This window comes from Scardinius erythrophthalmus (genome assembly GCF_964197995.2).
Source record: "Scardinius erythrophthalmus genome assembly, chromosome: 9".
NCBI lineage: Eukaryota > Metazoa > Chordata > Actinopteri > Cypriniformes > Leuciscidae > Scardinius > Scardinius erythrophthalmus.
Window position 1 is genome coordinate 24,535,636 of NC_138229.1, and position 14,801 is coordinate 24,550,436.

The following is a 14,801-nucleotide window of genomic DNA, read 5'->3' on the forward strand; positions in this document are numbered from 1 at the left end:
TATAACTTTTAAAGTATCTTTCTGTATGCAGTCCAGCAGTGTGTTAATTGTTTTGTGGGCATCTGGTGCAAGTAAAAAAATAAAATAAAAGTTGTAATCTGCATACTGATGAAGGATATCGATTCATTACACCAGCTAATGAGTGCATATAATGTTTAAATAATAAAGGACTTAGAACTGAGCCATGGGGAACACCACAAAATATCTGAAGGTGTCTGTGCACCCAGTGCAACATAGTTCCCTTTCGTTGTCACTCCGAGTTACGTCGGATGACGACGAATGGGGTTTCGCTTAGAAATCCTATCATCTTCGAGTATTAAAACACGAGCCAATGGCAAAGAAATGCCATGGGTCTGCGGAATTTGCATAGCGTAACTCCGCCCCGCCCTGGGGGTATATAAGGAAGTGCGCGAGCAGAATGCAGATATGTTTTCGCTTCGGAGCCAAGTTGATGTACTTCACTCCACAGCCAAATTCTGAGTTATCTCTTCATCTCTTCGAGACGAGCCTCTCTCCAGGTGTTGGTGTGACAGCGAGTTCCAGCGAGTGCACATTCCCTGCTGATCTGTGCAGTGATTTGCCAGAGTTTGTGTGTTCTCTCCCTGGTCGCTTCAACACTCTGCGGAGAAATCTCCTTTCACAAAAGAGCATTGCACACGGCACGTCTTTTTAAAGATGCCTCGCCCGTGCACTTCTGGTTGCGGTCTATTCGTGTCTGACTCTGATGGGCACAATCGCTGTCTTGTGTGTCTGGGTGTCGAGCACGCTAAGGCAGCGTTTGTGGATGAGTCATGTTCCCACTGCGGGAACATGCCCATCGCACGGTTGAGATCGAGACTCAATGATCTTAATGTGAGAGTCCCCTCATCCGCACCCCGATCTACTGGTCCCGAGAGGGCTGGTACTTCGGCTGGCGGCCAGGGTGATCTGAGGGTTACAGTGTGGAACAAAGCGCCGACTATTCCACGCTCCACACTTCCCTCTGTTCCCGTGCAACCCGCGAGTGTCCGCGTGGAAACCGCTGTACAGTCCTCGGACTTGCCGCGAGTTTCATTCGGCGCTCCAGAGGATGACGTGATGTCGATCGCTGCATCACAAGGTGGGCAGGAGTCCTCGGGAAGTGAGGATTCGGCTGTGCTGCCACCCTCGGGTGTCCCAGCATTGTCCGAGTCTGATCCCGAGATGACGGCCATGCTTTCCCGGGCAGCCGCGGCGATCGGTCTTGAGTGGTCCCCGCCACCTGGGCCGGTTCGTTCACGGCTGGACGATTGGTTTTTGGGTGCGGCTGCTGATCCGCGTCGGCGGCCAACCCCAATGCCTTTTTTCCCGGATGTGCATGAGGAGGTCACGAGGTCCTGGAAGGCACCATTGTCTTCCCGTGATCGTTCGGCAACCGCCTCCGCCTTGCCTCCCCTTGATCAGGCGGCCGCCAAAGGGTACACTGGGGTTCCCCAGGTTGAACGCTCTGTTGTGATGCAGCTGTGTCCTCAGAGTGCTTCTTCCCGCGGGGACCCAAAGCACCCCTCCAAAGCCTGTAGGTTCTCTTCCACCCTGGTGGCGAAGGCCTACAGAGCTGCGGGGCTGGCGGCCTCCTCACTGCATGCCATGGCGACTCTGCAGGTCTACCAGGCCCAGATGTTGCGTGATATGCACGAGGGGAGGTCTGACCCAGCACTCTTTGATGAGTTGCGTGCTGCCACCGACCTTGCTCTCCGAGTGACGAAGGTGACCACACGCTCGCTGGGTCAGGTGATGGCCACTTCGGTGGTCCAGGAGCGACACCTATGGCTAAACCTGGCTGATATGCGGGAGGCCGAGCGGACCCGGTTCCTCGACACCCCCATATCCCAGGCTGGCATGTTCGGCGGTGCAGTCGAGGACTTTGCCCAGCAGTTCTCGACTGCCCAGAAGCAGACTGAGGCTCTAAAACACGTCCTGCCCCGGCGGCCCGCTGCTCCGGCAGCGCAGTCGTCGGCACAGGTGCCTCAGCCCGCTCGCCGCCGAGGGCGCCCTCCTGCGGTTCCCGCCCCTCCCGATCGGCCCCAGCAGTCCGCTGCTCCCGGGTCGCGTCGGAGAGGAAGCCGTAGGAAGGCGCCACAGCCCTCTCCCGCCCCGCGCCCCGCTAAACGCCAGGCTAAGCGGCGCTCCTGAGACGGGCTGCTCAGAGATGGTGATGAGTTCTGTACAGGAGCCGGTAGCAGGGCCGCTCCTTCCCCCGGTGGAGGGCCGGGGGAGAATCCTTGGTTTTCCCATCCCCGCTGCTCGTCCCACGACGGGCAGCACCCTAAAATGGTTAAAGAAAGAACTCACTATCCCATCTCTGAGCACACGGAGTGTGCGGATGAGAGCACGCGCCGCCCACGGGCCACGCTCCTCTCATCCCCCTCTGTCGCCAGACCCCTGCCAGAGCACGCCCCCGTGGGACGCTGGTCCTCCCCTGGCCTTCTCTGGCAGGACGCGGCTAATGACCGTGCCCCCGCACCGGGCCGCTATGCCACCCACGCCTGGGCCGGTCATTCCGCCTCGCTGCACCCCCGACGGTACGTCTGTGGTTCGTATGACCCCGCTGGTGCACTTTCTGGAAGCCTGGCTAGAGCTTCCCAGACTGTCCCGCTGGGTCGCGAGAACCATCAGGCTCGGCTACGCGATTCAGTTCGCGCGATCTCCTCCCCGCTACAGCGGAGTCCGCTTCACTATGGTCGGTGGCAATGCCCCTGTCATGAGAGCGGAGGTCGCCACCCTACTGGCGAAGGGTGCGATCGAGATTGTCCCTCCAGCCGAAATGAGGTCCGGCTTCTACAGCTCTTACTTCATTGTTCCGAAGAAATCGGGTGGGTTACGACCGATCCTGGACCTGCGCGTCCTGAACCGCTCCCTTCACAGGCTGCCGTTCAAGATGCTCACGGCCAAACGCATTTTCGAGTGTGTGCGGCCACAGGATTGGTTTGCAGCGATCGACCTGAAGGACGCCTACTTCCATGTCTCCATTTTACCTCGACACAGACCGTTTCTACGGTTTGCTTTCGAGGGGCAGGCATACCAGTACGCGGTTCTCCCTTTCGGGCTAGCCCTGTCTCCTCGCGTCTTCACGAAGGTCGTCGAGGCAGCCCTTGTTCCCCTACGCGAACACGGGGTTCGCATCCTGAACTATCTCGACGACTGGCTGATCCTAGCTCACTCTCGAGACCAGGTTTGCGAACACGGGGATCTTGTGCTCCGGCACCTAGCTCGTCTGGGCCTTCGGGTCAACTGGGAGAAGAGCAAACTCTGCCCAGTGCAGAGGATCTCTTTTCTCGGTATGGAAATCGACTCGGTCGCCATGTGCGCGCAGCTTACGAGCGAGCGCGCGCAATCACTGCTGACTTGTCTTCGCCAGTTCGAGGGCAAGAGTGCGGTCCCACTGAAACTTTTTCAGAGGCTCCTGGGGCATATGGCATCCGCAGCCGCAGTAACGCCGCTCGGATTGCTTCATATGAGACCGCTTCAGCTTTGGCTTCGCGATCGAGTCCCGAGGTGGGCATGGCAACACGGCAAGCTCCGGGTCCCAGTGACTCCGGCCTGCCGTCAGACCTTCACCCCGTGGTCGAACCTCAGCTTTCTACGGGCTGGAGTGCCCCTGGAACGAGTTTCCCGGCATGTTGTTGTCTCAACAGATGCCTCCACCACGGGCTGGGGCGCCATGTGCAATGGACATGCTGCCGCGGGCTCCTGGACAGGACCCCAGCGCCTATGGCATGTCAATTTCCTCGAGTTGCTGGCTGTACGTCTCGCCCTGCACCGCTTCCGCTGTGCGTTGCTCAGGGGTCAGCACGTACTAGTCCGATCAGACAATACCGCGACAGTAGCGTACATCAACCATCAAGGTGGTCTACGCTCCCGCCGTATGTCGCAACTCGCTCGCCACCTCCTCATATGGAGTCAGAAGCATCTGAGGTCGCTTCGAGCCATTTATATCCCGGGACACCTGAACCAGGCGGCCGACGAGCTGTCTCGAGTTCGGCCTCTCGCTGGAGAATGGCGGCTCCATCCCCAGACGGTCCAGGTGATTTGGGATCAGTTCGGCGACGCACAGGTAGACCTGTTTGCCTCCCACGACTCGTCCCATTGCGACCTGTTTTATTCCCTGACCGAGGGCACGCTCGGCACGGATGCACTGGCGCACAGCTGGCCGCGGGGCCTACGCAAGTATGCGTTTCCCCCAGTGAGCCTTCTTGAGCGGACCCTGCGCAAGATCAGGGAGGACAAGGAGCAGGTTATATTGGTTGCCCCATACTGGCCCAACCACACCTGGTTCTCAGAACTCATACTCCTTGCGACAGCACCTCCCTGGCCAATTCCTCTGAGGAAGGACCTCCTTTCTCAGGGACGGGGCACCCTTTGGCACTCTCGTCCCGGTCTTTGGAACCTCCACGTGTGGCTTCTGGACGGGATGAGGCAGGTTTGAGTACCCTACCACCAGCGGTGGTGGCTACCATCACTTCCGCTAGAGCATCGTCCACGAGACATGTCTATGCGTTGAAGTGGAACCTCTTCGTCACCTGGTGTTCTTCTAAAAATCTTGAACCCACGAAATGCCCCATCAGTGTCGTGCTTTCCTTCCTGCAAGAAGGGTTGGAGCGAAGGCTGTCTCCCTCCACCCTGAAAGTGTATGTTGCCGCCATTGCCGCACATCACGACGCAGTTGATGGTAAGTCCTTGGGAAAGCACGACCTGATTGTCAGGTTCCTGAGGGGAGCCAGGAGACTAAATCCTCCTCGTCCTCCCCTCGTACCCTCTTGGGACCTCTCAGTGGTTTTAACTGCCCTGCAGAGTGCTCCATTTGAGCCTTTACAATCAGTGGAGCTTAAGTTCCTGTCAATGAAGACAGCGCTCCTGGTTGCATTGGCCTCCATCAAGAGGGTAGGGGACCTGCAGGCATTTTCGGTTGACGAAGCGTGCCTGGAATTCGGGCCGGCTAACTCTCACGTGATCCTGAGACCCCGGCTTGGATATGTGCCCAAGGTTCCTACCACACCCTTTCGAGACCAGGTAGTGAACCTGCAAGCGCTGCCCTTGGAGGAGGCAGACCCAGCCTTGGCACTGCTCTGTCCAGTACGCGCCCTTCGTGCTTACGTAGACAGAATGCGGTGTTTCAGGACCTCAGACCAGCTCTTTGTCTTTTATGGTGGGAAGCTGAAGGGAAAGGCTCTCTCCAAGCAAAGGTTGTCTCACTGGATAGTGGACGCCATTGCTTTGGCTTACCAGCAGCAAGGTCGACCATGCCCCCTTGGTGTGACGGCCCACTCCACTCGGAGTGTGGCATCCTCTTGGGCTCTAGCGCATGGCGCCTCGCTAACAGACATCTGCAGAGCTGCAGGCTGGGCGACACCTAACACATTCGCGAGATTCTACAATCTCCGAGTAGAGCCAGTTTCTTCTCATGTACTCGCTTCAACTAGCCGGTGCTAGATTCTGCTCAGGTGTCTTCGCTTGCTCGCCATTCCTCTCCACGGACGGGATACGTGCGATATTCCTCAGGTGAGCCTCTTAAGCCCTGAGTCTCCTCCAGCACTGACGACGTCAACGCCAGAGTTATGCCACTGGCAGCTTTCGCGCTTGGCTAGGTGTCTCCATGTGCATGGTTCCCTTCGGGCGACCCCCACATGTGTATTTCCACTGTAAGCCTCTTTGAGCATGTGTCTTTCCCTTGGCAAGCCACCTTGCCACCCCTGGGGTTGAAATATTCCACCTGCGGCTGGACACCCCAGTGTTACTCCGTATGCAGCCCTTCGGGGTCATATGTGTATTCCAAGTCCCCCCCTTCGGGTTGGGCATGATTGCATATTTCCACTGGATATGCTTCCCAGTGTACCTTGGTATTCCTGTGTTAAGTAGGACTCCTTCGTCCGTGCTAGTCTCACGACAGGGAGCTCAGACTTACGCAGGGCACTGGAAGACAGTCGAGAGGTGGCGTGATTATACGGGAACCCCATTCGTCGTCATCCGACGTAACTCGGAGTGACAACGAAAGGGAACGTCTCGGTTACGTATGTAACCCTCGTTCCCTGAGTAGGGAGCGGAACGTTACGTCTCCCTGCCACTTCCGCTGTACCGCTGGAACGCCTGAGTTCAGTCTCGGCTCCTCAGCGAAGACATATCTGCATTCTGCTCGCGCACTTCCTTATATACCCCCAGGGCGGGGCGGAGTTACGCTATGCAAATTCCGCAGACCCATGGCATTTCTTTGCCATTGGCTCGTGTTTTAATACTCGAAGATGATAGGATTTCTAAGCGAAACCCCATTCGTCGTCATCCGACGTAACGTCTCCGTTCCCTACTCAGGGAACGAGGGTTACATACGTAACCGAGACGTTTTCCCTGTCACTTAAATAGGATAGTGTTGGACTGAAACAAGAACCAAAGTTTTAAAGATGCACTGAGATCTTAAAGATCTAGGATTGACATATAGACCTTATTACTTTGCAGATCTGTTAAAAGCAATTTTAGGTCCATATAAGGCCAGACTAGAATGTCTCAGGATTAAATTATGTGGAAAAATCCTTGATGGAGGAACTGATTAACAATGTTCAGGATGTCCAGTAATTAGGAGTTTAAAACTGTTTTTAGCAAGTTAGCGTGTAATGGGTAAAAAGAAAAAAAAAGAGACCCTTAAAGAATTCATAAGTGATGTGACCTGGTTAGTATTAGTTTATTAAGGCTGATGAGTGGAAACATGGACATTTTACTTTTTACAACAGGAAATGGAGAGTTAGAAACCACTCCAAAAGGACTAGTGCCAGCTGTGGTTTGTCTGATGGCCTTGGATTTTATCAGTGAAGAACGATGCAAACTACTTTTCTGTTGGGAGACGTTTAGATGATATTTGAGGTGAGGGGTTAAACAGCCTCTCTATGGTGGAGAATATGAATCTTGGATAGTCTCTGTGTCTGTTTAACTTGAGACTGTCTGGCAGACTTTATCTCATTATTGAAGAGGTCATATCATGGGGAATAAAAATTTCCTTGATCTTTTGGGAGAGAGAAAAAATTGATTATGAATTTTCAAAATTAAACGACTCATTCTTCCACAATTTCCTGATGTCAGACAGACATATACACTACAGTTAAAACGTTTGGGGTCAGTGAGAATTTCTAATGTTTTTGAAAGGAATCTCTTATGTTTGTCAAGGCTATTCTAAAATACAGTAACAACAGTAATATTGTAAAATATTATGTCAAAGCTGAATTTTCAGCATCATTACTCCAGTCTTCAGTGTCACATGATCCTTCATAAATCATTCTAATACGATGGTTTTATGCTTAAGAAAGATTTCTTATTATTACAACAGTTGTGCTGCTTAATATTTTTGTGGAAACCATTATTGAAAAAATCAGGATTCTCTGATGAATAGAAAGTTCAAAAGAAATACAAATATTTTGTGGATTCACTCGCTGAATAAAAGTATTAACTTCTTTAAAAGATGTCTGACCCCAAACTTTTCAATGCCTATTCAATGTTCAGAAACAGTGAACAGAATAGGTGCTATTATTCTTAAACGGTAGAATTAAATAGAGTTTGAGCTGTTTCTGGCTGTGTGTAGCTCAAAGGTTTGGCCATTTTTTGAATGTGAATGTGAATGAGATTTCAGAGCTTCAGCAGAGAGGAAGATTATCAGTAAATAACTTAAATTACATGAAACTCCGTCCTATTGCTCTGAAACCACACAATCAGCTTTCTTTCTGTTATGTTGCATTGAGCCATTGAATACACTCTGCTTTTAAGAAGACACACACTAAAAGATGATGTGGATAGCGTAATCACTGGTCTTTCACTAAGTCTTGGCCCTGAGGTCTGTTTATCTGTGCATATTTAACAGGTGTGCAGTGCCGTGCAGAACCAGGACTTCACAGTGATTGAGGACTACTGTTTAGGCCTGAAGGCGCTGCTGTATCTAAAAAGCATAGAGGAGCTGCGCGATTGGGATGGCCAGTCTCCTCCCACCATACGCCACCAAAGGGGCAAACCCGTCCCCCGCGTGGAGGAGCTCGTCGGAAAGGTGAGCATCTCTGTGGCTGGTCGCCTAAGGCTCGTTTTAGAAAACAAAACTCTTTTTTTCTGGTTAACCATTAGTGATTAAACAGGCAAAATCCACCTGGTGTGGAGATAATGCTTTATTGAGTCATGAAGGATGTTTAAGGTTGTGGGTGTTAGTAACATAGCCATGAGGGTGATGCTAAAAGGATTGAGTGTAATTTACTTTCCTCTGCTTGGCGTGAAAGAAGCCCCAGGCTTCCTCGGGCCAGTTAGTGACCCCGTGACCGTTTGACCAATGGTGGCCCTCAGCTATGCTGTGCTGTCAAATGTGGTGTGAAACCCATCTACTTTTGCACAGATTTAACAAATTCTTCTGTGATCGATATCAACGAGGAGAGTTTTTATTTTATTTTGGGCTTTAGTTGTGAATTACATTACACACAGAGAGTATAACAATGTGAGGGTGTTGAAATGTTAGATAATCAAAGCTGGTGTGTTTTTCGACTGGAATTACCATATATTTATTTTTAATGTCACTAAATTATTCGAATTGTGATTATGTTTGCCTCTCTCTCTTGGTCTCAGCCAAACTCCATTGAAATTTCATAGTTGCACAAAAAGATATTTTCCCCATCACTACACCGTATTCACTCAGCATAAAAACGAAAGCACACAAACATATGCAAATGTTTCTCTCTCCATAAACAGCTTTGTGCTTCTGTTAAAAGTGATGGAGGGGGGAAAACACTATGAACTGATAAGTGCTATTCTTCGACTACGACATGATTTAAAAAAAACATGAGGGGTGAAATATCTCTCGTTCCAACTAGAGCTCTGTCCAGAAACACAGAGTTTGAGCGAGAGAAAACAAGCACACAGTTTTGGGAGACAAGGGGTGGGAGGAGGGTGTTTAGACACTTAATTTAAAAACATTGAAAGATCATAATTTTGTCAATAAATGCAAATACTCTGCAAAAATTATTTGTTAAATCATAATTTTTTTGTCTTGTTGTCGAGTAAATTTTTTTTAAACATTCTTAAAGACTAGATGTACCGCATGGCGGTACAAAATATGACTGCCGCTCAGGCCTGCACTGGCTTTCCACAAAAATAAATGACGTGGAGCAATTTGGCTGTATTGCGTGTTTATGTATATAAGTTGTATATTTTAAAAGACTGTCTGGAGTATTCCTGTGGATCATGGATAATTTAGAGTTTTGTAATTATTTGCCATTACTATTTAAGTTTTATATCAAAAGTCATTAGTTTAGACACTTAACATCCATAATGTGAAAACGTCACATCCATAACAGTGGTTTTCCCTACATAATGTATTACAAAAATGAGTTTCAAAAACACACTTATTGTGTTCAAGCCATAGACTGTAAAAAATAGGTTCAAGCAAGTCTTTTTCATGCTACATCGGCAGTTTGTTTAATAATTCACAGAGTTTGTAGGACACTTGTAAAGTGTGTGTATTTCATGTTATGTCCATAACGCTGATGAAATGTATTCATAGTGTGTGTCTGTGTGTGTGTGTGTGTGTGTGTGTGTGTGTGTGTGTGTGTGTGTGTGTGTGTGTGTGTGTGTGTGTGTGTGTGTGTGTGTGTGTGTGTCTGTGTCTGTGCGTGTATGTATGCGTGCGTACATGTGTGTGCGCGTGTGTGTTTGTGTGTGTGTGTCTGTGCATGTGGATTTGTATGTGTGTGTGTGGGTGTGTGTCTGTGCGTGTGGATGTCAGTGTGTGTGCATGCTTGCGTTTGTTTGTATTCCTGCATGTGTGTGTGACAGTATCATCCTAAGCCAGCAACCCTTCGCTAAACACCACCATCTACAGGCCGATGAGTGTACAGTCACTAAATGTGCACATAAATGAATTTATTTTATACCCCCCCATGGATGAAATTCTACGAAACTTAGCATACCCCCAGATGATGTCAAGTTAATCATACACATGAAATATGGTGCAGTTCTGAACATCTCAACTGAAGATAGGGGCGATTAAAGCAGAATAATATTGCATTTTTTATGGGAGGGGCGCAAATCACAAATGAGTGATTATGGGCTAGGTTGATCTGGGCCCTTAAGAGCAACATACGATAAAAATTTCTTCATCCTCGGTGCCACGGTTCAGGTAGTTATTTAGGAAAAACTGCATTTTTTGGGTTTGGGGGGGCCCAGCGCGGGGGGGGAGTGGCCCCCGGGGACCAAACGAAATTTTTCCGTAAAAGTCTAGTGGGGCTACATGCCCACCAAATTTCATGTTCCCCGGTGCTTCGGTGTCCCTGGTATCGTTGACGAAAAATTCAGTTAGATGATAGGAAAAAAAAAAAAAAAAAAACTTTGACAATCCCTATATGACCGCTTTCGCTAGCTACGCTAGCGGCGGTCATAATAAGGATGATAAACCTTGTAATTGCAAAAAATAGACGACGTAGCTAGAAGATAATGATCTATTACATCATTTATGCAAAATATTATATTATTTATGCAAAATATTATATATTATATTATATTATATTATATATTTAGATTTAAGACATTAAATCATTTTATTAATTCTGATCTAAAATATATATAAAGAAGTCTTTGTTTTGGCAGTTTGGCTTAAGTATATTTATCTTATTTTAATGATGTTTAGATATTCTTAGCTGAATTTATAACCCAAGTACTGAGAAAGAACATGAAACGGAAAAATTCTACTCATTTCTTATGAATTGGTGTGTATGTGTGTTTTGTGTGATTTATAGTCATTTTTGTGAGATACTTCTGTCTTTTTTATGGTCCAAATCATGCTGGTCACACAAGTTTTGGTTTGCTTTAGAGAGCTGTTACAAGTTTAATTTTAAGGAACTCTGTATTCCTTAAGAAAATAAAAACAGCGTGTAAAGCGGATTCCACAAAATCGCACGGCTATCTGAATGTTTGCTGTTGTTCAGAAATGGAGTGAGAACACTGGCAAAAGGTTTCCATTATCTCTACACCCTAATGAGAGGAGACACAAGAAGAGATGTGTGGTCTTGACTAATACATTATTTCTTTCTGTGCCAAACGAAAGCAAATTCACTGCCTGAAGCCAATTAAAGTGCAGAGATCAATGCCCACCATGATACCAGCACTGAGCTCCTTACGTTAAATTGATTTTGGGGGATTAATGTTTTGTTTTTTTATACAGTATTATTTAGTGCCATTACATAAGAGGATCCTGTAAATTGAAAACGTGCTATTAAAAGCCAAACTTTAAATAATGAAGTTACACTGATTATAAGCTACTTTGTTTGGTGTTTAAAAAAATAGCTTTGAGTTTTGTAAGAGCTTTTATCCTCATCGTCTATGAACTTATAAAGCCTGACATGTGAAATAATAGTCAGAAAAAAATGGAATTAAATAGAACAGTTTATTGAACATTTAAGACAAAATATATATATATAAAAAAGTTTGCATATGTGTTTGAGTATCATATTTGATACATCAGGCTTTCATGGCTCATAAATTGTGATGTAGGAGAATATGGAGCTCATACTAAGAAAATACACCTCGATTTCATTCAGAGGCCTAAAATTTTGATCAGTTTCTGATATTTATATGGCCAAAAACAAAGATCTGATAGCTTGTAATGTAAATCAGTGAGATCATTATAACAGTATAGCAGAGTACTTTAGGGCTGTCAAACGATTAATCGCGATTAATCGCATCCAAAATAAAAGTTTGTTTTTACATAATACATGTGTGTTTACGGTGTATAATTATTTTCTATATATAAATACACACACATGCATGTATATATTTAAGAAATATTTGCATGTATATACTGTGTATATATTTATATTATATATAATTTATATTATATATAAATATTTTATATATAAATAACACATTTTCTTAAATATATATATGCATGTGTGTGTATTATAGAAAATAATTATACTCCGTACAGACATAAATTATGTTAACACAAACTTTTATTTTGGATGCGATTAATCGTGATTAATCGTTTGACAGCCCTAGAGTACTTACATAAAACTTTTATAAAAAATTAGTTGTCACTATATTTCCCAGTATGTCTTAGTAAGATGATATTTAAATGCTTAGTTTTATTATCAAAGTTTTTTACATATAATGCAAAGCAATATAATGATGATTGAAAAAAATCAAGTTAACTCAAGTTGCTTCAGTCCAGTAATTGTTTATCACTTGTTCTTACATTTACTTTTCATAGCAAAAAAGGCGTGTCCCACGACCTGACGGGGGACGTTTTTACGATTATACTAAAAAGACTTTCAATTTGACTAAAAATAACTTTTACTAACAAAGTATAAACTATCAATCAGAAAACAGAAGGCATGCAGTAGATTGTGTGCAACAGATTCTTCGCAAAGGTTTGATCATATTGATCATTTAGAGGCCTTTGAAATTAACATACCAAATATGATACAGTAGGATTTATAAGTGTAAGCATTAGGGAGTCACATCTAGACAACAATAACGATTCAACTGATGTCCTACTGAAATATGCTTTCCGTAGCATAGGTCTGTTTAACTCTTAAAGTGTGATTAGCGGCCATTACAAGGCAAGGATAAAGCTTAACGCTTCTCTCGCCGAATCCCTCGGCCACGGCGTAATGCTACAGAACATAGGAGGCCGGGCTTCCATTCTAATTCTCATATAATTTAAATCACTCAGCCCACACTGACATAATGTGCGCTCCTTCCTCCACTGCACTCTTGATTTATAATCCAGAGGGGAGATGGGAGAATTGACAAGCCCTGTGTTTTGGAAAGCTCTGCATCTAATTAGCAGAGGCTTTCTGGTTGCCCGGGACATGAGATTTGGCAGTGCGTGTAGCTCCTCTCATTAAAACAGCACTCCTCGTGGAGTGGACCAGCAAAAAAAAAAAAAAAACTCCATCTCAATAGAAAGAAAGAAAAAGGCAAGATTCCTTTTCCACCAACATGTTTGAATAACTGTTATTTAGTGTGCTCGCTTTTATATGCAAGTATTCAACCTGTCTGTTTAGCAGACGCCCAAAGCAAATGGCATTTTCTTTTTCTTTCAGTGTTTCTTTGTGAAAGGAAAAACATTCTTTGTGAATACTCCTATCATTATATTTCTTTTTCATTGTTAAGTGTATTGCTTTGTAGACTCTCCTTTGAATCCTTTGAATGATCTAAGAGTGAATTAGCATAAAGCAGATACGCCGTGACTCGTCGCTAAACAGAAAACACAGAGAAAGAGAGAGCGAGAGAGGAAGAGCTCATCTAATAGGACTGAATGGGTTGCTGTGAGTCGGGCAGACTGCAGTTTGCGTCTGGAAGACATGAAGTTATAATAGGCGTAGGGGATTTCAGCTGGTTTCCATTTAAATGCCCGCTACTTACTCACAAGACTGCCGGAGGCAAAATGGTGGTCAGTTGCTTTGTGTGTGGTTTTGGTGAGATTTGAGAAGGACGTGTAAGCCAGTGAGGCGTGATCGAGTGTTGTTGGTTCTGTTTCATGGCACTTGTGTCTGTGTGGGCTGTGTATTAGAATAGATGTTTGTCCTGTTGAAAGTTCTTGTGTCGTTTTGGAACAGCAGATTTGCTTTTTGTTTTTAGGCTAAAAAGAAAACTGAAATTGAGTATTGTATATAGTGTCATTGAAGAAATGGTGTTTAAAGCTGAATGGACAGCATCTGTGGCATGTTGATTAGTAGCAACAGAAAATAATTTCAACTCAAGTTTGTAAAACCATGTGAAAAACACTTTGACAGAAATACTGTTTGTAAATCTGTGGGGAAATTTTTTATACGTTTAACTCATGGACTTCCAACACGAGCTTAAATTTAGCCGATAAGCAAACATTTTTAATTGGCTATTCAATGTTAACCGACAAGCCTTAAATCATATGAGACCAATATTTTTTTTAGCTCCACGCTTCATACTTTTCCGATCAGTCAGATTGAGTGGACGACAGTGGTTTATGTGTTATAGCGCCCACTTTGTAACTGAACAAAAGTTATTCAACAATTCATGAATATTAATGAATACTTTTCATGTCTGATGACCCTTTAAATGGCCGATATCAAATGAAAAAAATAAAAATAAAACAAATCAATTGTTATAAATGCTACAAGTAAATTTAGGCATCACATTATAATTTTTACAGTATAAAAATGATAGTATAAATTATTATACAGTATAAATTATTATTGGCGTTACCATAGTGTTAATAGGTTAATTTTAAAAAACTTTAGGATTTAAAGGGGTCATATGATAATTTTGTTTAATGGGTGCAATAGAATAGGTTAACATGTTTTAATGTCCAATAAACATTTTGTTCACAAACTGTACAGTACATTATTGCAGTACCTTTATTCCCAGTCTGTCTGAAACGTGCCACCGGGTTCAAGAAGCTGGCCTCTGTAAAATGCGCTGTGCACAAGCAAACTTTTGGGTTTTACTGCTCAGAAACAACTTTATAAATACATTTTAACCTCTTAACTCCTAATTTTATCAGTTTTCAGAGGGCCAAACAAAGCGGTTTTGCTTTCCCATCCAAACACACAGCCCTTTCAATGACTTGACGACGACACCACAATTCACTAAAGCCTCGCTTTCTTTATTTGCTAATGCCTTTGTTGCGGGCATTATGCTAATATTTTACATTGTGATGTAGAATTTGAGAATGTAATATCTGGACTTCGACCGAAGCGTTTTAGGCAGGTCTGGATCAGTGTTCCCTGTTAGATGGAATAAATCACTTTGTGGGAGACAATGAGCTCTGCAACTTTGCAGATCGTATACATCCA

The 14,801-nt window shown here is 45.3% G+C and overlaps 1 protein-coding gene across 1 annotated transcript in view; it reads left to right on the forward strand.

The window, feature by feature from the left end:
• Positions 1-14,801, forward strand: part of dpydb (dihydropyrimidine dehydrogenase b) — a 175,159-nt gene that overhangs the window by 155,134 nt on the left and 5,224 nt on the right. The window contains exon 20 of the mRNA XM_081373345.1: positions 7,856-8,035. Coding sequence (XP_081229471.1) covers positions 7,856-8,035 — 180 coding nt within the window. The remainder of the gene's footprint in view (positions 1-7,855; positions 8,036-14,801) is intronic.